General features: G+C 56.4%; 9 protein-coding genes across 9 annotated transcripts; 6 read left to right on the top strand and 3 right to left on the bottom strand.

The window, feature by feature from the left end:
• The first annotated feature begins 271 nt into the window (after positions 1-271).
• Positions 272-2255, top strand: IWZ02DRAFT_62177 (nuclear distribution protein PAC1). Its single transcript, XM_066770972.1, has 3 exons — positions 272-667; positions 727-892; positions 951-2255. The coding sequence occupies exons 1-3, from the start codon at positions 630-632 to the stop codon at positions 2124-2126; spliced, it is 1380 nt and encodes a 459-aa protein (XP_066620127.1). The 5' UTR covers positions 272-629; the 3' UTR covers positions 2127-2255.
• Positions 2256-2867: 612 nt separating this feature from the next.
• On the bottom strand, positions 2868-4850 carry IWZ02DRAFT_62183 (uncharacterized protein). The gene is made up of 5 exons (XM_066770973.1): positions 4701-4850; positions 4549-4635; positions 4265-4414; positions 3986-4057; positions 2868-3606 (listed from the first exon to the last, which is right to left on the bottom strand). The coding sequence occupies exons 1-5, from the start codon at positions 4818-4820 to the stop codon at positions 3073-3075; spliced, it is 963 nt and encodes a 320-aa protein (XP_066620126.1). The 5' UTR covers positions 4821-4850; the 3' UTR covers positions 2868-3072.
• Positions 4851-5523: 673 nt separating this feature from the next.
• IWZ02DRAFT_383064 (uncharacterized protein) lies at positions 5524-6445 on the bottom strand (the record flags this gene model as incomplete). Its single annotated transcript, XM_066765256.1, has 2 exons — positions 5524-6236; positions 6286-6445. The coding sequence occupies 2 exons, from the start codon at positions 6443-6445 to the stop codon at positions 5524-5526; spliced, it is 873 nt and encodes a 290-aa protein (XP_066620125.1).
• Positions 6446-6719: 274 nt separating this feature from the next.
• Positions 6720-7256, top strand: IWZ02DRAFT_383042 (cytidine deaminase-like protein; the record flags this gene model as incomplete). The annotated part of the gene is made up of 1 exon (XM_066765253.1): positions 6720-7256. One exon carries the CDS (start codon positions 6720-6722, stop codon positions 7254-7256), a length of 537 nt encoding a protein of 178 aa, XP_066620124.1.
• A 310-nt stretch (positions 7257-7566) lies between these two features.
• On the top strand, positions 7567-8503 carry IWZ02DRAFT_471339 (uncharacterized protein; the record flags this gene model as incomplete). Its single annotated transcript, XM_066768864.1, has 4 exons — positions 7567-7669; positions 7702-7925; positions 7983-8207; positions 8417-8503. The coding sequence occupies 4 exons, from the start codon at positions 7567-7569 to the stop codon at positions 8501-8503; spliced, it is 639 nt and encodes a 212-aa protein (XP_066620123.1).
• Positions 8504-8571: 68 nt separating this feature from the next.
• Positions 8572-9997, bottom strand: IWZ02DRAFT_61791 (uncharacterized protein). The gene is made up of 2 exons (XM_066770968.1): positions 9363-9997; positions 8572-9248 (listed from the first exon to the last, which is right to left on the bottom strand). The coding sequence occupies exons 1-2, from the start codon at positions 9770-9772 to the stop codon at positions 8753-8755; spliced, it is 906 nt and encodes a 301-aa protein (XP_066620122.1). The 5' UTR covers positions 9773-9997; the 3' UTR covers positions 8572-8752.
• Positions 9998-14613: 4616 nt separating this feature from the next.
• Positions 14614-16479, top strand: IWZ02DRAFT_61998 (uncharacterized protein). Its single transcript, XM_066770969.1, has 3 exons — positions 14614-14722; positions 14884-15347; positions 15425-16479. The coding sequence occupies exons 1-3, from the start codon at positions 14718-14720 to the stop codon at positions 16135-16137; spliced, it is 1182 nt and encodes a 393-aa protein (XP_066620121.1). The 5' UTR covers positions 14614-14717; the 3' UTR covers positions 16138-16479.
• Positions 16387-17325, top strand: IWZ02DRAFT_493150 (uncharacterized protein; the record flags this gene model as incomplete). Its single annotated transcript, XM_066769907.1, has 3 exons — positions 16387-16469; positions 16531-16637; positions 16745-17325. The coding sequence occupies 3 exons, from the start codon at positions 16387-16389 to the stop codon at positions 17323-17325; spliced, it is 771 nt and encodes a 256-aa protein (XP_066620120.1).
• A 655-nt stretch (positions 17326-17980) lies between these two features.
• Positions 17981-19541, top strand: IWZ02DRAFT_471347 (S-adenosyl-L-methionine-dependent methyltransferase; the record flags this gene model as incomplete). The annotated part of the gene is made up of 11 exons (XM_066768867.1): positions 17981-18034; positions 18086-18135; positions 18200-18285; positions 18345-18367; positions 18425-18518; positions 18557-18619; positions 18668-18732; positions 18795-18928; positions 18978-19230; positions 19283-19449; positions 19502-19541. 11 exons carry the CDS (start codon positions 17981-17983, stop codon positions 19539-19541), a joined length of 1029 nt encoding a protein of 342 aa, XP_066620119.1.
• Between the last annotated feature and the right edge of the window lie 517 nt (positions 19542-20058).

Raw genomic sequence — 20058 nt, 5'->3', positions numbered from 1 at the left:
TGCGGGGTGGTTAAGGCGGTGCGCAGCGATGCGGTGGGTGACGTACGTGCTGTCTAGTCGGGTCGGGCAGGTCGCGAGTCGAGGTTGAGGATTGTCGAGGATCGGGCAGATGTGCGTCGCAGGTTGACAGCAAGATGCGACGGGGCGACAAAGGGGCGTGGTTGCAGACTGGAGGCGTGAGGTGGTAGAGCGGTAAGGTAGGGTTGAGGTAGGTAGTTGTTTTGGTGCGTGTGAAAGAACAACAACGGCCCTTCGGCAGCCGACTGGGCCCGTTGCTGGGCGGCCAAACGGTGCAACCTTTCGTGGCCAGTGCCAACACCGCCAAAACACCATCAAGGCCATCTCCCTGCACCTTGGCCTTTCAATTGCTCCAATTTTTACTGTCGTCGCTGCTCGCCCTGGCCAGCATCACGTCGCATCGCATCGCATCGCATCGCATCGCATCCACCGTGCCCGCGCCCTCGCTCTCGCTCGCCCACGCCGCCCACGCAGCCCTACCCGCTTCCGCTTCTGCAACTTCGTATCACCAACAACGTCTGCTGGACCCCTCCACCCCGCTCTACCTTTGAACCTCTCTCCTTTTTGAAGGGCGCACCGACCGACTGCGACCGGATGCGCCCATCGTCGCCATGAGCCAGATTTTAACCCAGCGCCAGGCTGATGAGCTGTACTTTGTCTCCACCGCCTTTGCCCCAAAATCGATCCTCTTCTGATTCTCTGCCGCAGGCACAAGGCAATTATAGCTTACCTGGCCGCCTCGAACCACCCTCAAAGTGCCGCTGCTCTTCAAGAAGAGTGCGAAATCGGCGACTCTTTTGACGAGAACACCCGAAAGAAATATGAGGGGCTGTTGGAAAAGAAGTGGACCAGCGTGGTCCGCCTGCAAAAGAAGGTTGGCATCTTTCCCATCTGGCGGCAAGCACGCCTGTACTGAATTCCTGGCGTCGTAGATTATGGACCTCGAATCAAGAAATCAAGCCCTCCAAGCCGAACTCGACTCCACCACGCCTGCCACGCGCCTGCGCAAGAATGAAGATCCCACGAGCTGGCTACCCAGAGCGCCCGCCTCTCACAGCCTGCAGTCCCATCGCCAGCCCGTCACATGCGTTGCCTTTCACCCCATCTTTACCTCTCTGGCCTCGGGCTCCGAAGACACCACAATCAAGATCTGGGACTACGAGCTGGGCGAGCTGGAGCGCACGGTAAAAGGTCACACAAAGAGCGTGTTAGATGTTGATTTTGGAGGACCGCGTGGAGGGACCCTGCTCGCCTCGTGTTCGTCAGATCTTACCATCAAACTTTGGGACCCGAGCGATGAGTACAAGAACATCAGGACTTTGCCTGGCCACGATCACTCGGTATCTGCCATTCGCTTCATCCCAAGCGGGGCTGCAGGCTCGCCTTCTTCTGGAAATCTTTTGGTGTCGGCGTCTCGGGATCAAACACTAAAGATTTGGGATGTTACGACTGGTTATTGCGTCAAGACCATTCGCGGTCACGCTGACTGGGTACGCGACGTGGCACCCAGTTTCGACGGCCGGTGGCTGCTTTCGGCCTCAAACGACCAGACTGCAAGACTTTGGGATGCTGGCAACGGCGAGCCCAAGTGCACATTCGTCGGCCACGACCACGTCGTGGAATGCGTGGCCTTCGCTCCGCCGGCCGCATACGGGCACCTTGCCACCCTAGCAGGTCTCAAAAAGCCTCCACCAGCCAGCTCCTCGGCCGAGTTCCTTGCCACGGGGTCACGCGACAAGACAATCAAACTGTGGGATGCCCGCGGCACTCTGATCAAGACTCTAGTTGGGCACGACAATTGGATACGCGCCATGGTCTTCCATCCTGGCGGCAAATATCTGATAAGTTGCGGCGACGACAAGACTATACGGTGCTGGGACTTGACCCAAGAAGGCAAATGCGTAAAGACCGTTGCGGAACATGGCCATTTTATTAGCTCGCTACGCTTCGCCCCAAGCGTGCGCAAAGAGCCGCAAGTCAATGGCGATGCCAACGGAGCCCCTGCGCAGAACGGAACAAAGAAGGAAGACCCAGATGCGAACACGACAATTAGATGCGTGATTGCCACGGGCTGCGTTGACCTGAACGTGAGGGTCTTTGCGTCATGAGAACTCTACGAGCCACGAACATACCAAATTTTGCCATACCTAGCAGTCAAGCGGTTGAGCAGTTGAGCGAGCGAGCCAGTCCAGAATGAGGGGCCCGAAGCACGTGTGGGGAGGTATAGATGGTTGACGCGAGGCACCATGTGGACATGCAGCGCCGAGGACCAGTAGTCGAGGCGAAAGGCTGGCGGGGGAAAGGGAAGGAGGGCTGCTTCTGCCTGCAGTCTTCCACCCTTGGTACGCTCGAGGCGGTAGTGAGTCTATTTGCATACCCTTGGCGTTGGGTTCGGCGCGAGAGGAATCTTGTTGTTGCACCAGGGAACATGATGGGGGAGGGGTGGCAGATTACCCTTCCCTCCTTTTCTTCGCCCTCTTTTCCTTCCAGCCATGCACGTTTGGGGATCTCTTCCTCTCTGCCGTCCTGTGCTGTAGGAGTTGATGATGTCCGATACACTATGCGCTGCGCGTTTGCAGTCGGTTCCCCCTGCTGCAGCTGCCAGCCATTTCTTTCTTGCCTGCACTTGGATCTTCTGCAACATGTATAGTGAAGCGCAATGTTCTATTGTATTGTTCTCAATGATTGACGATTCATTCTTTTCCTTGCTTTCTTTCAGTCATCGTGCTCTTACACCGACTGGTGAAGTTTCCAATCCGGTCTTCAAACGACACGTGAAGAGCAATGGGCTCACCTCTTGAGCAGCTGTCCCTCGCCTAATGAACAGCGATTCTGCGCGGCCAAGTGTTGGACCCATGAAATGAAGACCAGCTTGTTCTTTCAGCGTTTCCATCTCAGTGCTTCTATTTCCCACATGCAAGTAGGGTGAAGGAGGCGAACCTCTTCCCCTTCCCAACGACACTCAGTCAACTCTTCTCAACATGTATCAAGACGGCTATATTATACAGACACAAGAGCATTATCATACTACCCGACCCCATCCCCTCATCTTCCTCACCCCTCACTCTCCTTCTCTGGCAAACACCCCTTCCTCGTCTCACCGCCTCCGCCCACCTCACCAAATCTAATGTCCACACACTCCTCACCCTCCTTACACGGCGGGTTATCGCCACACGGCTCGCCATCCTTCTCTCCCTTGTCCTCCTCCTCTCCCTTGTCCACCTCCCCCCCGTCATCCTCCTTTTTCCGCTTGCGCTCCTCCTTCTCCGCCTTCCGCCTCGCCTTCTCCTCCTCTCGTCTCGCCTTCTCCTCCTCTTTGCGCTTCTTAGCATCGTCCTTGCACTGCTGCCGCTCGTCGTGGTCGGTGATGTCGGTGCAGTCGTCTGGCGGGTTTTCGACAGGCGGGAGGGGGTCGGACGGGGTAACGGGCCCGGGCGTGTTGAAGATGTCGGGCCTGGGGTTGGGTTCGGGCTGTGGTTCTGGCTTGGGTTCGGGCTGTGGTTCTGGCTTGGATTCGGGCTGTGGTTCTGGCTTGGGTTCGGGTTCGGTGCTCGGAGGGGATGTGTCGTCACCGAAGCCGCAGCGGTTCTGTGACAGAAGGGTTAGATTTATCCGCAGGTCTGTGGTGGGGTCAGAATCAGTGGCACGGGTTGACGTGAGTGTTGGAGTGATTGAAGTCGATTGAAAGGTAGGGTTAAAGGGGAGGAAGAGGTGGAGGAGTGGTTAGAGATCGTAGCTTGTGAAGTTGAAGAATGGGCCAGGTTGTCGACGGGAAGCTTGAGCGGTGGTCTCCCACGTGCGCGTTCAGCATCGCCGTCATGCTCTACTTTACGACCGTCGTCATTTCAGTATCGACATGCCGTCGAACAGCTCTTCAACCAACCGACCCCACCTCTTTGAAATCTCATACGCCTTAGGCAAACAACAACACCGACGACAACAGGGTAAGGTAGCGTTAGGAACTTACGTCGTAAACCGGCTCCGGTCCGCCACAATTATCGTAACAATCCCTCGCATTACGATTCGCGCACTCGCAAGACTACACACGCACAAAGTCAGCAAACCATCCAACCATCCATCTACGATGGTAGTAAACAGGAAAGAACAAGCTTTCCCCCCACGCTCATGCTTAAACGCCAAAAGCGCAAGCGAAAAAGGCAAAGTGGTGGTGATCTGCGCCACACCACAACACCACCACGCTTCCACCGCCTCAACCACACAAGGATAAAAGAAAAGGGCAACTTACCTCAGGATACGACTGAATACAAACACTCTCCTCACATGGACACTTGAAATTCGGGTTCGGTTTGACAACTGGCGGCGGCTTCTCCTTGCGCGGCGGCGGCGGCGGCGGCGGCGGCGCTGGGCTCTCTGAATTCGGTTCTTTCGGACAGGCCTGTGCAACAGCATCAATCAGTACGACGGTTATGTCAATGATATATAATGCACGGAGTTACTACAACAAGTAGTTTTTTTTTACGGTAGTGTACATGCGACGGACAAGCCTCGAGACCGGGGGTGATGACGTACCGCGAGAGCAGGGACGGGACAGGGGAGGCCGGCGGCTTTTTTTCTGTCGGAGCAGTCGAGGATGGCTTTGTTGCGGCATTGGCAGCCCTGCGGTGCGAGCGAACGGGTTAGAGGGACGCTGAGGACATGGGGCCATTGGAACTAAAACGTACGGCGGGCTCCTCCTGCGGACATGTTGGAGGCGGACACGTGCAGAAGTTGACTGCGTCTTGTGGTGCCGGGACAGCCAGAGCAGTAGGCAACAGGGCGAAGAGGACGTAAAGGAGTTTCATGGTCGCGAAGTTTTGAAGATGTTGCACATTACACTGGTTCGACAAAAATCAGTGACAACCATTCTTTTATGAAGGCACGGCCGCCTGGAGCTGATATTATATGGTTACGAACGTATTCTACCGTCAATCAACCAGAATCCACGACTGTGGATTGCCAACTGGCCGAGGTCATGCGCCACACAATAACCCAAGACTGCTGCATCCCTTGTCTTTTGTCCCCACTGGATATGTCCCAGGCAGGAACGAGTCGAAGTCTTTCGCCCCCCCGGTAATAAATTTTCATCCCAAGGAATCAGTGATGTGGCTAGTTTGCGCCAAGAGCAAAAGGTAGGGCGGGCGCCTGCGGGCACTAGAACGCGGGAATGCCGGAAGATGCGGAAATTCGCAAGGAGCTTGGCAAGTACCAAGGAAATCAAACCATGAGGGACGCTGGGGATGCTCCTCATTCGGTTCAAAGGGTGCTTGGCGGCAAGAAAGAAGAAAAACGTCCTGGACCCGGACTCTTCAGCTGATGTGGTGTTTCGCTCTGGCCGAAAACGAGCATAGGTTCCTTGCTTCGCCCAATCATGTCGCAGAGCCGATTGTTTCGTTTGCGAGTTTGTTCGAGTCAAGCTTGAACCTGTAGAAAGTCTAACGGACATTTACGGTGGTCATGCCGCTGGTTGGCATAAACGATTTTGCAGAATATCTGAGTCCCAGCGACTCATTTTCTGCCCTTCTTCAGCCTGGATGCCGTGCGTTCAAAGGCGTCGTCAGGCGGTTCCACCATAGGTGCTTGTCGCTTCTTGCCCCTCTTGGGTTTGGGCGCGTACTTCGCTTCGAGGTCGTCGAGGAAGTTTGAGGCGCGACCCTTTTGTCGTTGTTGTATCATCGCAGCGAGGTCTCCAAGCGAGTCTGGGGCATCCCTCTTCTTGTTGGCCTTCTTATTGATCTTCTCACCTTCTTCCAGAGCCTCTTGCTTCTCCTTCTTGGCTTGCTCAAGTCTCTTCTGCCGACTTCTCTCAGACTCTTCCGTGTAGTTCTTCATTGGTTCAATGGCCTTTTCCGCAATTGCTGCATCGATGATGCTCCGGAAGCGCTCTTCATCGTCAAGAGGGTTGCTGAGCATGACAACTTGGTAGATCTTGTTCATGCTACCCTTGAACTTGGCGTAGGCCTCTAGCAAGTCCTTCTTCTCCTCCTCACCTCCCTTGTACTCATTCTTGAACTTTTCAATCGAGGCCTCGGTGACGACTCCCTCGTACTGAGCCTTGTAGTACTCGGTCCAGTTGAAGTCATCATCTTCGAGGTCGATAGTCTCCTCAGTGCGGCCAGTGGTATCGTAGCGAGAGCGGCGACGAGAGTCTGAGAGAACGGCGTAGGCAAATGCAATCTCTTGGAATTTGGCGTGGGCAGCCTCTTTGTCTTCAGCCTTGTCTGGTAGAGTGTTAGTGCACATCTTTGAGGTGAGATCCGGGTGGAATACCAGGGTGGTGCTTTAAGGCAGCCTTGCGGTAAGCGGATTTGATCTGGTCGGCGGTTGCATCTTGGGCGACTTCAAGGACAGCGTAAGGATCGATGGTCTTGGGAGGCTCTTCGTCGATGAGATCCTCGAGAGTGTGCTCTGGAGCGTTCCTTCGAGGCATGTTGAGCTTGCAGAAGTTGAATATGAGGACGGGAGGTTGTTGCTTAAGGATGTGACGTTTGGGTTCGCGGATGATGTGGGCGACGCGTCGAAGATGCCGGGGCGCGTCGGGGTCGGGGGTCGACGACTGACGTGAGCCTATCTCCGGCGCGTGTGGACTCTTCTATGGCAACCCCCGCACCTCCCACAACCGTTCAGTCTTTCACCTTGGCTAATTGCTCTACTGAATCACAAAAGCCGTCCTCGTAATTGCTGGCACCTGCATCGCTCTCACAATGTCGCCCGGTTCCATCGCCCCGTCGTCCTCTTTCGACCACAAAGCTTACATGCGGTTGGCCCTCGCCGAAGCTCTCAAGTCTCCTCCCAAGCATACCAACTTCTGTGTCGGCGCTTTGCTGGTAGACGAGGGCAATGGAAACATCTTGGCTACCGGCTACACCCTTGAGCTCCAAGGCAACACTCACGCGGAGCAATGCGCTTTGCAAAAATACGCGGCGGCCAACAACGTCACAGAAGAGCGCATTGGCGACATACTTCCCGAGCAAACTGTCATCTACACCACAATGGAGCCATGCAACTTCCGGTTGAGCGGCAATCTGCCTTGTGCCGACCGTATCCTCCAGACACGGTCAAACAGCAAGGGAGGCATCAAGAAAGTATACTTGGGGGTCAAGGAGCCGGAAAAGTTTGTTGGAGAAAACGAAGGACGTGCAAAACTTGAGGCCAACGGTATCCAATGTGTGCATGTACCTGGACTTGAACAGGAAATTTTGGCGGTCGCTACGGCTGGCCATGAAAAGAATCCCGCATGAGCAGTGAGCGGTAAAGGCGTTCAGCAGCACCCAAGTTGGCTTCGTGTCACGCAAAGCAGACCCATGGCCTCTTACGACATCGATCTTTAGTCGCCTGGGTTTGTTCATTCCTGGATCTCGGGTAATCGAAATCTTGTTCCCTTCGATGGATTCCGAAGGAACGCCAACATTGCGTCACGACTCCTGCAAGGCCTAGGCCGTTTTGGGCAACCAGCTCTGAGCCTCTGACGTCTGGGATTGAGGTTCACCCAGCTACAACTACATCCGCTTTCACACGCGCGCCTTTCTCATCCCTTCTCCAACTCTCCCCATGCGACCATTGATTCCTCGCTCGATTCGACCTCTTACGAGACCCTTGTTTTCGTTCACCAGATTGCCGTATAGTCCGACCACTTCCGCAAACATGTCTACTGGTAATCCAACCCTGGCTAGCGAATGCCCCTAGGACCTCTGACTGATGTCGCAGACAACTTGAACATTGAAAACACCGACATCAAAACGAAGCCAGGCGTCGAACTGTCCGATCAGCAAAAGACCATTGTCGGCAGCATTTTGGATCTGTTCGCTGGACGCCCTTCCCTGGCTAAGCTCAGGCTTTGGTCCGACGACGCCGTGTTTGAGGACCCTTTGACGCAGGCCCAGGGTAGGCAACAATATGAGCCGCAATGGGTACGCTGGTCAACCACCTTTGCTGCGCCTCGCGCTAATCACGACCTCATGTCGTAGTATGGCCTCCAGAGCGCTTTTGCTGAAATCGAGCGACTGTCGCATCAAGTCACCTCTGCCGGGAACCCGATAGTCATGGATCTCAAGACACGCTACGTTCTCAAGGGAATCAAGAAAGAAACGGTCATCGCGTCGGTGGTAAACATCTACACGGACAATGCGGGCAAGATTAGCAGGGTGGAGGACAAGTGGGATGGCAAGTTGCCAGACAGCAGCATTACGAATGTGAGTAGTGTCTGGACTCTGGCCAATCCCTTCTGGTGGGCCAACTACAGCATTGCGTGGGGCTTCTGGTGTTGGAGCTGGGTCTGGGAAACTACGCCGTGGCTGGTGCGTAACGCTCTGAAGCTGCGCCCACTATTGTTGATGCTTGGAAACGGACACGCGAGGAAAGCCCCTCGCGACTAACAAGTATTTGCTGACCCATTTCACAGGCTTTCCGTCGCCTCAATGCTGTCAGCGTCCCCAAAATGGTCTCGGTCCCAAACAACGAGGAAGAGGAAGCCAAGAGAGGCAACTAAAGCAATGTCTTCTTTCAACGTTCTGGATCAGCAGAAATTACGACGAATCTACGCAATGACATGATTTACTGCCGTCTCTACATGCACAGTGTCAAAGCACTGTCCAAGAGGCTTGAGCAATTCAACTAGCATATTTACAGACGACCAAACTGTGCAAACACGTACCCATGGTATGATCAAAACGCCACCGCGCTCTCTCTTTTCTGGAGAGCGAAGACACCGAACGCCGCTACCCCGAATGAGTACCTTTTATGCGAACCACCTCCTGGCCTGTCCGACACCCAATCCTCCGAATGCGAGATTGAGAGCTGCAAGAACCGGGACACCCCAACCATACCACCCCCTGTCGCCTTCCCCTCCGATTCTTGGCGCGTCATTGACTATTAGAATTGTTCCGCAAGCGCCCTCTCGCGTCGTCGGCAGGCCCGGGCCTTCCGCGTACATGGTGCTGCAATAGCCATTGTACTGATTGCCGCCATTATTGCCAAGATAGCCCCCGCCGCCGGCACCGACGTATGCATTGGGTTGAGTTGTGGTGTAGTAGGTTCCACCTCCCACGGCGCCTCCACAGCATACCGTGTTTGGCTGGTTGCCAACGTACTGCGTCTGCGTCTGGTAGACGGTGACGGTGACGGTCTTGATTTGCGACTGATCGACGTGACCAGAGCAGGTGGAGCCGCTCGGGCAGCAGCCGCATACACCCGACTGCTGCACAAACTGGCAGGTGTGACTTGTTGGACAGCAACTGTGAGTGATTGGCGTTAGCTTTGTTGTTCGCACAGATTTGAATTTGCTTGTTTGCTCTTCTTCCCTCTCTGGTTCATTCGGTCAAGAGCTGGGAATTGACGGGTATACGCACTAATTTGGATAGCCAATGCTGCTACAGCTTTGTCCAGCATCAGCGGGACACTGGGCCTGGGACGCACTCGTAATCTGAGTGCCTCCATCACCGACGATGTAGATGGCTCCGGAGAAGGGCGCGTACGTGTTGCCATTGTTGTTGACGGTCGCGCCTTGTGGGTCTGCCTCTGCTTCTGGCTCGGCTTTGGCTTCGGGTTTCGCTTCTGGCTCAGGTTCTGGTCGCGCTTCCGGATTTGCTTCTGGCAGAGCGGCTGGTCTTGGTTCGGGGTGCGCCTCGGGGTCGGCGATGGCTTCGGGGTTTGCCTTTGGCTCTGGTGCTGCGGACACTGCACAAACAAGGATCGCGATGACGAGAAGTAAGAGAGCGTGCGTGCGCGTCGCGCCGCGGGTTGTCCGACGTCGCTCCATGACTTTTGCAGAGAGAAAGAGTCGAAGGAAAAGGTGAGTTGCAATCAGCTGGAAGAGGGGATCCAACAGCTCATGCGCGGTTTCCTAGATGTCAGATGGAAAGGTGAGGCTGCGCGCAGAGCGAATTGGAGTTGCAGAAGGTGCCCCACAACGTTCGTTCACGGCACAGTTTGCAGTTGGCGTTTTCCTTGGTCACGACAAGGTGGTGTAAGGGCACCACGGCGTCGTATTTGAGACAAGTGAGCGGGCGATGGCGCTCGAAAAACAGACCAAAACGAAGGGGAAAGGCGCGAATCCGGAGAGGATCGAGGAAATGCCGCGTGATGGCAGCGCATGGGAAAAAGAAGACTGCCCATGACCTGCTTGCCCTGTCAATCACTTCTCCGAATTGGGCAAAGAGCTTGGGCAAGGATAGAGCTCCGTCCAACCAACCCGCGTCCACAGCCGTCATCATGCTTCATCCCCGGCGGGCCGCCGCCCAGGGCATGCCGCCCAAGAAATTCTTTTTGGTCGACATTCTTCTTCTCCGCTGCGATAATACCATGGAGCCGTCGTCGCCGCCCCCCGCTGAGACGTTGCCCGTCTCATTACTGTCGGCAGGGAGCCGTCAAGAGAACAGGGACCTTCTTGGCCTTTGGTGGTGTCAAGTGAGGCGCCGTCTCGACGGATTGTGCGCCTGCCAAATGCCAAGTCAGCAGTCACTTGATCCCCTAGCCTTATATCGGGAGGATAGCTCTCGTTTCGGGCTTCCAAAGCGTCAAGACGGACTGCTGCCATCAACTTGGCATCGTAGCACAGCGATAAGCCTCACGGTCCGGAAGCGTTTGTGAATCGCTGCCCGAGATATTACGCAAATTCGACGGCTGCTTCTCTCCATGACATGAGCCCTGCAATCAACGTCGGCGGGAAGACAATGGCAAGCAATCCAAAAGGGTTTGAGAGGTCGATACGCTTGCACGCAGGCCGGGTCAGGTAGCAAGGCAGTTCTAAAAATTGCCTGCCGACACGGCCATCAGGCTGGGACACCCTGACCGTTGCACCCTTTTGGCCAGGGAGGGGGCGCCGCGGTGGTGTGTTGCTGCCCGGCGAGCGGTCTTCTGTGCCTCGAGCGAGCCGATTCCGCGCCTCGTGCCTCGCTGGGAGCAGCCCAGCTGAGCCACGGCCCGGATCACTCGGCCAAGGGTTTGCGCGTGCCGCGGCGGCATGCCATGCTGCGACTGGCAGTGTTCACGAGTTAGTATATGACGACGACGGCTGCCGGTGGGCCAGATGTTTTTTGAGGTGGCTGGAGAATTTCAACGGGAGCTGCCATCACGTCACGTCGTCTTGTCGTCGCTGTCAGCTTCACAAGACGCTAACGCCGAAGGAGCAAAGCCTTCCTGCTAAGCGATGAGGGGCAGCCCTGCCCTTCCACTCCCTCTTCACGTCCACGTCGTCGTCCCCGATGATCCGAACACTCCTACTCGCTCGCCGATACGACTGCGGGGCCAGACTCTCGACCATTTCGTCACTGCCGTCCACGGAACGGGCGGCTGAGCCCGTGGAATCTCAGCTTGATGCTATCCGCCTGGCTCCCGCCGGGCTGCTGACTCGGGGACAAATTCAGCTGCGACATCTTGCGCTTCCTTGGTCCATCTGGGCGCTCATCGTCCCATCTTATATTCCAGCCATCTCTTTTCGTGACTGCGATTCAGGTTGTGTACGATGGCTTTCCCTCCTTCTCCGCTACGGAACTGTGAGTGTGCGGTTGGTCCAGGAGCGTGTTTCACGATGCATGCCTCGGGATGACCTCATCCTCCACCATGGCCAACGAGCTACCTTAGGGCGACCGGCGCTTTGCTCGTGCTGAAGAAAATGGGATGATCAAATCGCCCTGGAATGCCAATACTCGGTCGTCATCGTCGCTGGGATTCTTGGCTCTGGTTCCCCAACACCACCACAACACTCGGCTGCCAAGATTATGCTCGGGACCGGGCCGTAGCGAGCAGTCGCAAGCCAAACGCAATCCGGACAGTTCAACCACGGCTACGTCTGCTCTGTCGGGTCTGTTGAGTGGCCGTCAGTCTCTCCTGCTGCTCGCTTCCTTGGAAAGGCAGTTTAAAAAATCGCTGTCTGGCTCCCGATTTCCTCTGCACGCCTGCCTGCGAGACTCCGACGACTGAGACAACTGCACGACGACCCATCTGCACCACCACCACAGCCACCGCTACGACAATAAACATGGGGTATGTATGCATTCCGGGCAAGAGAATCCCCGACCTCACGTAACGGCAAGAAGGCTTACCGTGCCCGACCAATCCGCAGCATCGCTAGCTCGGCGCCGCCAAAACCTCGCGCCTTGTCCGCCTCGTCCTCTCCCTCAGCTCGCCGCACCAGCGAGGAAAAGCACGTTGCACAACTTTCCACGCACGACATGTTGAGTAGGCATTCCCGAACACTGACCCGTAAGAGAAACACCGAATGAATTCCTAACGTGTGTCTCGCGCTCGCTCCAGTCTACTCGCAAATACTGCACTTCGAGGACGGCTCCATTAGTCTCGATTGCCCCGGCCAACGACACGAAGGCGGCCTTGCAGCAGCAGCAGCAGCAGCAGCAGCTACTGCTGTAAACGATCATGAAACTGGCTCATCATCATCGTCGGCGCGCTCCTCCCCACGTCCCATCTGGGCCGTGCAGCTTGTCTACGACAAGCGTCAGCAAAGGTGGTGTACGAGGAGAGTACGCGTACAGAGTGCTGCTGGTGCTGCGGCTGTGAGACGGAAAACGCGGCAATAGCAGCAACAGCAGCAGCCGACGCAGCTCTGCCGCGGCGAAGAAGCGGTTACTCGGCAGCCAGCAGCGGTGAATTAGGTTGGACGGGAGCTAGATGTCAGGGGGTTACGGTACGGGGAGGGGGAAGGGGAGGGAAGGGAAGGGAAGGGAAGCAAATCAACAACGGGACTACCAACGGGAAAATAGTGTAGGAGGAGAAAAATGTAGAAGAAGAATCAGAAGGCTGTGTGTGCCCCACAGGCCAGGCCCTGCCTGCAACGGTGCTCGTTCGGGCAAGACGAAGTGCACTGGGGACGGATCAGGACTCGATGCGGAATAGCTTGACACCATGGCGCTGACTGACTGAATGACTGCCCGCCGCTCCTAATGTACTCACTCCCTCCTCCTCCTTCTTCCTGTTGACTGGCCGAAAGACACATATGCACGCACGAGCCTCGAAAGGATGTCGCGGTAACCTAATCTACCACCTCGGCCGTTGTTGTCGAGGTGTTGGGTATGTAGGTTGATGTAAGACGGAGACCGGACATCAACGGCCAACTGCCGTGGACTCACGGACGACTGCTGCCGCCTCTGTCGTGCATGGGTGGGTGCTGTCTCCTCTCCCTCTTATGCTTCTGCTTCTGCTTCTGCTTCTGCTTCTGCTTCTGCACCTACATCTACATCTGCATCGTCTCCGTTTCCCAAGGGTGACAGCCGTCCGTTGTTGTGTAGGTAGGTAGGTAGGTAGGAACGGTAGGAAAAAGGAGGGAGGGGGTCAGCCAACACGCCGCCGCGCACGCAACTGCAACGAAGAAAAAGAGGGGGCTTATTCTCTATACCTAGGTAGCCAAGACACCTACCTCTCAGCAGCAGCAGCAGCAGCAGCAGCAGCAGCAGCAGTCGTCCATTCGTTCATTCATTCGATTTCTTCGTTCGCCACATAACCAGCACGCCAACCCTCCGCTCACCTTCGCCGCCCATGCACAGCGACCATCCATCCTTACGTCACTCGGGAACTTTGGTACCATGCGGATCGGCGCTCCCGCACAGATGCCTGCCCGGTGCCGTGTTGAGGTCCGGGTGTGGGTCCAGACAGTCAATAATCCCGTCCTGCGTCGCCTCACCTCACCTCACCCACCCACCTACGAGACTGGAGCCGTGCAGCCAACCAGGTGCGTCTAAGTCTGTGCGTACGTGCTAAGGCCGCGTGCGGGCCGACGGCGGCGGCGGCCAACGTCTCGCTCTCTTCTTGCTTTGCGGTTGCTGGTTGCTGGTTGCTGGCTGTTGCTGCTCACTCACCGTTCGTTGGTGGCCGGCCCACCCGCCCATGGATCCGTCGCTCCGCCTCGTGCGTCGGGTGTCGTGCGTCGTGCGTCGTGCGAGTTGTTCTACCTACCTTCCTACATACCTACCTACCGACCTGGTACGCAACAACCGGGCGGGCCAGCTGCGTATGTATGTATGTATGTAGGTGCTTCGGTGCTTGGGTGCTTGCTTCGAGACCAGAACACCTGCTGTCGGCTTCGTTCGTTCATTCATTCGTTCGTTCGTTCGTTCGTTCGTTCGTTCTCTTCCATGCGTCGGTTTCCGCCGTGTGCCAGCGAAGAACCAAAGCTAGCTGTCTATCACTCAGTCTGATCCCGCGTAATCCTTCTTCTCCCACGAAAAGCCAGCTAGGCCTTTTTCTTCTCTTTCATTCTTTCTTTCTTTCTTCCTTGTGCATGCCCGTTGTGTGCGTGCATGTGTACCTGTCGCCTAGTCCCGCTGTCAGTCACATAGTCTGCGTGCTTAGTTGTACCTGTGCCTTTTTCGACCACTACTGCCACTCCTCCTCCTTCTTCTCCTCTTCCTCCTTTCCTCTCCTGCACAAAAGGCTTTTGTGGAGCGCGCGTCCGCCCGCCGCTTGCTTCCCCCTACCATCCCCCCATCCCATCCCATCACCCCGTCCGTCACCCGTCGTCGCCCCAAATGTCAACATCGACTAGGTAGGCGGCTCCGGTGCAGATTCACTTAATACATACCATACCACCCGGTGCGACGGAGGACGAGACTTACGTGGCCTTTTTCCATTTTTCTCCTTTTCATTTTTGCGCTTTTTGCGCTTCCTTTCTCTCGCTCGCCTATCCTCCTCTTGTTGGCTTTCTCGAATCATCACTCCCACCCCGGTGGCGGCGACTAGGTACCGGCTTTGAAATGGGGTATGTGTGTGGCCGACGAGACCCTGTTGCCCCTCTTTACCCCTCTTTGCCCCCCCCCTTGTTCTCCCCCTTCCCCCTCACCCTCCCCTGTACGTCTACCCCACCGCACTTCACCATAACGTTGGGTCTTCACGTAACTTTTCACTTACCACACAGCGCAGTAACGCCGAGTCTGCTCCAAATAAGAGCTCATCGACAGAAAAGGCCCAACAGCAGAGAAAGAAGCAGCAGCAGCAGCAAAAAAGAGGAGGAGGAAAAGCAGGGGGCCTAGCGTGCTGCGGCAAGAGACCCAGCACCCCAGACGAAGGGGGCGCGCCCACTCCGCCGCGGCGCCGGCTGATAGCAAAGGCGCCTTCGATCCCGGACTCGAACAGCAGCGATGCCTCGACTGCGTCGCGAAGCGTGCGCAGCAACAAGAACGCGGCGCTGCCCGCCTTGCCGCCGACGGCTAATGGAAGTGGAATTGGGTCGGGGAAGAAGACGCTGCATCGCCGCACCGACAGCGTGATTACTGCTGCGGCTGGAGAGAGGGCGGCGGCGGCAGGAGCGGGAGGCGCCACTGGGAGTAACCTCGTCGTACCGTATAACGAGGCGCACATTTCGACGTTTGAGAAGGAGATTATGGGTGCGTTGTCCTAGATGCTTGTATCATTCAAAACAACGGGACTGTCTCCAAGGGCAGCATCTAACACATGTGTCCAGGTTACGCGGCGATTCTGCACCCGGGCGAGACATCGGTCAAGGTGTCGATCCGGCCGTTCAACGAGGGATACAGCGTAGACCGCAACCAGTGGGACGTGCGGTGGGTAGGGCGGCTCGTGACGCGGCGAACCGTCCTCACCGCGGCAGGCGAGCCGGGCTTCAGCTTCATCCCGCTGTACGAGAGCGTCTTTTCGACGCCCTCGGTCTACAGCTGGCGCCACAGCACGGCCGACGTCCAGATCCGCGCCCGTCTGACGCATATGCTGCTGGGCGAGGTGTCCATGGCCATGGCCGGCATGTTTGGCCCCGACTTCAAGGACCGCCTGCGACGCGGCGAGAAGCTGCGGCTGGCGGGGAGGTCGTCGACCTTTTCATCGGCTACGTCGAGTGCGAGGCAACGGCCGCCGAGTATGCAGCGCGGCCACTCGCTGTCCAGGCAGCAGTCGTTCCAGCATCAGCAGCAGCAGCAATCCCGTGGTGTCCTCCAGCGTCAATCCACCTGGCATGGCGGCACGAGCTCTTCGTACGCGCACAGCGATGGCGGACGGTCGACCTCGTCCTACCGTTCTGTTCCCAGAGGCCTTGGTATCCAGGTTCCCCCGCCGGACGTGCCTGTTCCTGCGCTTCCTCCTGGCATCACGCCTGTTGGACGCTACACGCGGCCACCCAGGCCCATGTATCGACCGTGGGAAACAGCTGTGCGCGATGTTTGAAGAGAGCGCAGCAGACAGGATAGCGAGGGGCAGCAAGCCAAAGTTGGGTTGGGCAAGGATTGTGACGAGCGAGGGGGTGGTGTTCGGTGACATGGTTGACGTTGGCAGGTTGACAAGGAGGAGAAGTGGACAAAGAGGGATGCCACTTTCTCTGTCTCTACTCCTCCTCGCCGATGTTTCTGCAGCGTACCGTGGGTGCGTGATATCAAGGGCAGCGCGGCCTTAAGTATCGATGGAGTCGCAGTCGCCATGGCAGCAGACGTGCGCTGCTCTTCCAACCCTCTCCAATTCCAAAATTCGAAGTTTCTGATTCAGTATCTTGCCACGATGGGGTGCGTACTCACAACCAACTGCCTCGTGTCGTGTAAAATGTACTCACCAGCGTCTGCCCAGGAACCACGCGTCGAAGCCGAAACTATGCTCCACTTACGACTGCAAAAAGGCTAAGAAGGCCCAGGTCGAAGAGGAGGCGTATCAAGACATGTTGGACGAATTGGCGAGTGAGTTTACGCATGCCCATCAAGACGCGACGTCGAGGAAAACGTCTGGCAGGACCATGGCAAGCAACTGACATGACGATACGCGACGGCAGTCCTTACGAACGCAGTTTACCCCACGCGCAAAGACTCGACTGCCAAGTTTCGGGAGATGGTGCAATTCCAGCTGCTGGGCCACGACCCCTTCCCGCCGACGCCCCCCGAGACGAGGTGTATGACAAGAAAGGGCTACGTGCGCGTCTCGTACGCCGCGCAAACAGCCGTCTACAAGGAAGCCTACCCCGGCGCCCAACTCTGCATTCCCATCTGCGAGACTCAGTACTCTTTCTGGAGTCCGCACGGGTCGTGTCATCGCGATGCGGTGAGGCCGCCATTCAGGATCGCAATGGTGCGCCAGCTCATGCTCAAGACGCTGAACGTGCTCGACGAGGAAAAGAAGGCGGCGTGCTGCCTGGCCATAGCATATCTGCGCGATGGCCGACATGCTGACTACAAGTTCTGCCGCCAGGAGGTCGCCCGAAAGGATCTCCTGAGCGGCCAACCAGTGTATTCTCTCGAGGGCGTCTTGGAAGCATTGTTGAACGATTGGTCTGACGAAAATCTCCGAAAGTGGAATCTTGGCCCGGCTTGGAACAGAAACTACCGCAGGAGACATTGGACCCGTGGGATCGGCTATATCCAGTTCACTTAGGAGGAGGAGGACGGACGATTGAGGATCTCGAGGTTCCGGGTTGCCGGCGCCGCAAAACACTCGGGCCGCTAGTTGGTGGGGAAGGATCAAGGTTCAAAGGGCGAGAGAGGCGGGCGGGCTGGCTCGGGGAGATCCGTCGAGTCACCATCTCCGTCAGCACGGCTGTGGTGGGAAGTTGTTGCTTCTGCTGACTGCATGTGCCATGTCTTCTGAACGGATTTACACGGGTGAGATTGAATGGATGTATTGTCGGTTCCGTATCCCATTCCTGGGTGTTGTCATGCGTGCGGCTGATCACTTCTCCATGGTCGGTGAGGGTCGGCCAGCGCAGCTGCGGTTTGGCAGAGCGTTGTCGAGTCGTCGAGGGGCATGGCGTGGCGTTTGGTGGCGCGTAGCCGTAGTCGCTCAAAGCGTCAAGGGTCGGGACGATCCTGCTGTGCCGCGGTCCAGAGCCGCTTGGGGAAGGCCGTGGGCCTCTTCACCTCTCCAATCCTGCTTCGCCTTGCGGAGATTGGAGCAGAAGACCCCCGGTTTTCTTCATTGCCTGAGGTTAGATATCGCTTGCTGCCGAGTAATTTATTCGCTGTCGTCGTCCACTCATCCCCATTTCCCCCCTTTGCTTCCCGCGCGAATCCGATTTTGTCGAGCTGCAGCCATGGCCCAGCCAACGTCCAACGCCGTGCCGGTAATCCTGGAAATCGACCCCGACGTATGCTTGCTCAGGCTGAAGACTCCGGGAAGTGCGCTAATTGCTCAGTAGCACTTAGAAGCGGACGATGACTCAGCAGTGGGAGACGTGGGCGACCAGCTGTTCGTGGCACCAGCGATATCGTGACTTCAGAATTCAAGACTGACACACTGCTGCTTGTCTCAGCTCCGAGTTTTCCGCGTCGCTCTCTCCCAGCGTGACGGAATACCCAGAGGAACATGGGCGCAGATACCATGCCTATCGTGCCGGCGGTAATGAAGCCCAAAAGCACGTAGCACCAACACAGAGTCGCTGAAACCTTTTGCTGTAGTGTACATCCTGCCAAACGACCAGGTATGCGGTCAGCCCTCGTAGAACCAGGACGCGCGTTAACGAGAATCCGTCGGGCAGAAAGAGCTCGAGAGACTGGACATTATGCACTTTCTGATCAAGAAAGGTCTCGGAAACAAGATTTACCATGCTCCAATCCCGGCAAGCACCAAGCGTGTGCTAGACATCGGAACAGGCAAGAATCTCAGCCAGTCTCGACCAAGAATCGCGTCGCTAAAGCTGACACAGGAACCGGAATCTGGGCCATTGAAATGGGTAATTCAAGACGGAAGGCGTAAGCAGAGCACGGCTGATGATTGACAGGGGACTTGTTTCCGGAGGCCGAAGTCTTTGGCAACGATCTGAGTCCGGAGCAGCCATCATGGGTGGTAAGTGGAGCACGACTGCGGCCAAGATCTCCACATGGAAGCGTTGCTGACAGGCGCGTCAGCCGCCAAATGTTAGGTTCCACGTGGACGACGTCGAGGATACGTGGTACTACGAAAAGAAATTCGACTTCATCTTTTCAAGATACATGACGACGTCCATTGGCGATTGGCCCAAGCTGATAGGAAACGTCTACGAGTGAGCTCCCCAACATGCAAGTCGTTGGCCCTGCTCTGAGTATTCGCAGCAATCTGGAGCCGGGAGGATGGGCGGAATTCCAGGATTTCAACCTTCGCTATTACTCAGACGATGATTCGATGAACCCGAACACGGAGATTTACAAGTGGATAGAGCTTTGGCTGCAAGCGGCGCGCAAAATGGGGCGCGAACCGTGTCCAGGCCCGCTGCTTGAAGGTTGGCTGAAAGAGCAAGGCTTTGTGAATGTCCATCACGAGATAATCAAGTTTCCGATTGGACCGTGGCCAAAGGACAAGGACAAGGTGAGTCTGTTTGGAGAGATGTCGTTGCTGGCGCTTCCAACTCGGACTGTAGAAAGAGCTCGGCATGCTTAACTTGATGCAGACGCTGGAGGGGCTCGAGGCGTATACTCTGCGACTGTTTTCCCAAGTTCTGGGGTGGGACAGGGAGGAGATTGACGTGATTGTGGCCAAGGTCCGGAGCGAGATCATGAGCAAGTGGCTGCATTCGCAGTTTGACCTGTAAGACGCTGGTAGGATGATTTGTCGAAGATTCTGACTGACTTGTCGACAGGCATGTGGTGTATGGCCAAAAGCCACCCGCAAAGGCGTGAGGTGTACGGTTCAGTTGGCAAGGGACGGAAGCAGTGCGCGAGACGCGTTGTGGAGCTGGAAACGGCAGAACCTCTTTGATTGGTCATGAGGGCGGTAAAAGTTTGAATGTATTGATTCGTCGGCTCCGTTGCCCACCAACATGTCACGTCAACTCCAAACTCAAGTCCATCGAGCCTACAAGACGGCGAATTCCGCCCGCTGGACTCGATTGCCATCGGAATGAATCCTCATTGTTGATGCCTATTGACCTCCGCACTCAAGCCATGCAGGAAAATGGAGATAACCTGAGACCAGCGTCATGTTCGCAGCAAACAGAACGACGACGCCGACGGATATCGTGAGTGTGTGGGCCAAGCGCCCCCACGTTCATCCTGATCTCATGCACGCTTCTCTGTCGTGAGAGCCGTCTTCTGCTTTCTTGTTCAGCCAAATCGGATATTTGACTTCGAGACACGCCCATCCATTCCAAGACAGTCTGTCTTCTCGAACTTTCTGAAGGCCCAAGATCTAGGGCAT

This window comes from Phyllosticta citriasiana (genome assembly GCF_038021145.1).
Source record: "Phyllosticta citriasiana strain CBS 120426 chromosome Unknown IWZ02scaffold_12, whole genome shotgun sequence".
NCBI lineage: Eukaryota > Fungi > Ascomycota > Dothideomycetes > Botryosphaeriales > Phyllostictaceae > Phyllosticta > Phyllosticta citriasiana.
The sequence above is the reverse complement of the archived record's forward strand: the minus strand, read 5'-3'. Positions and strand labels throughout refer to the sequence as shown.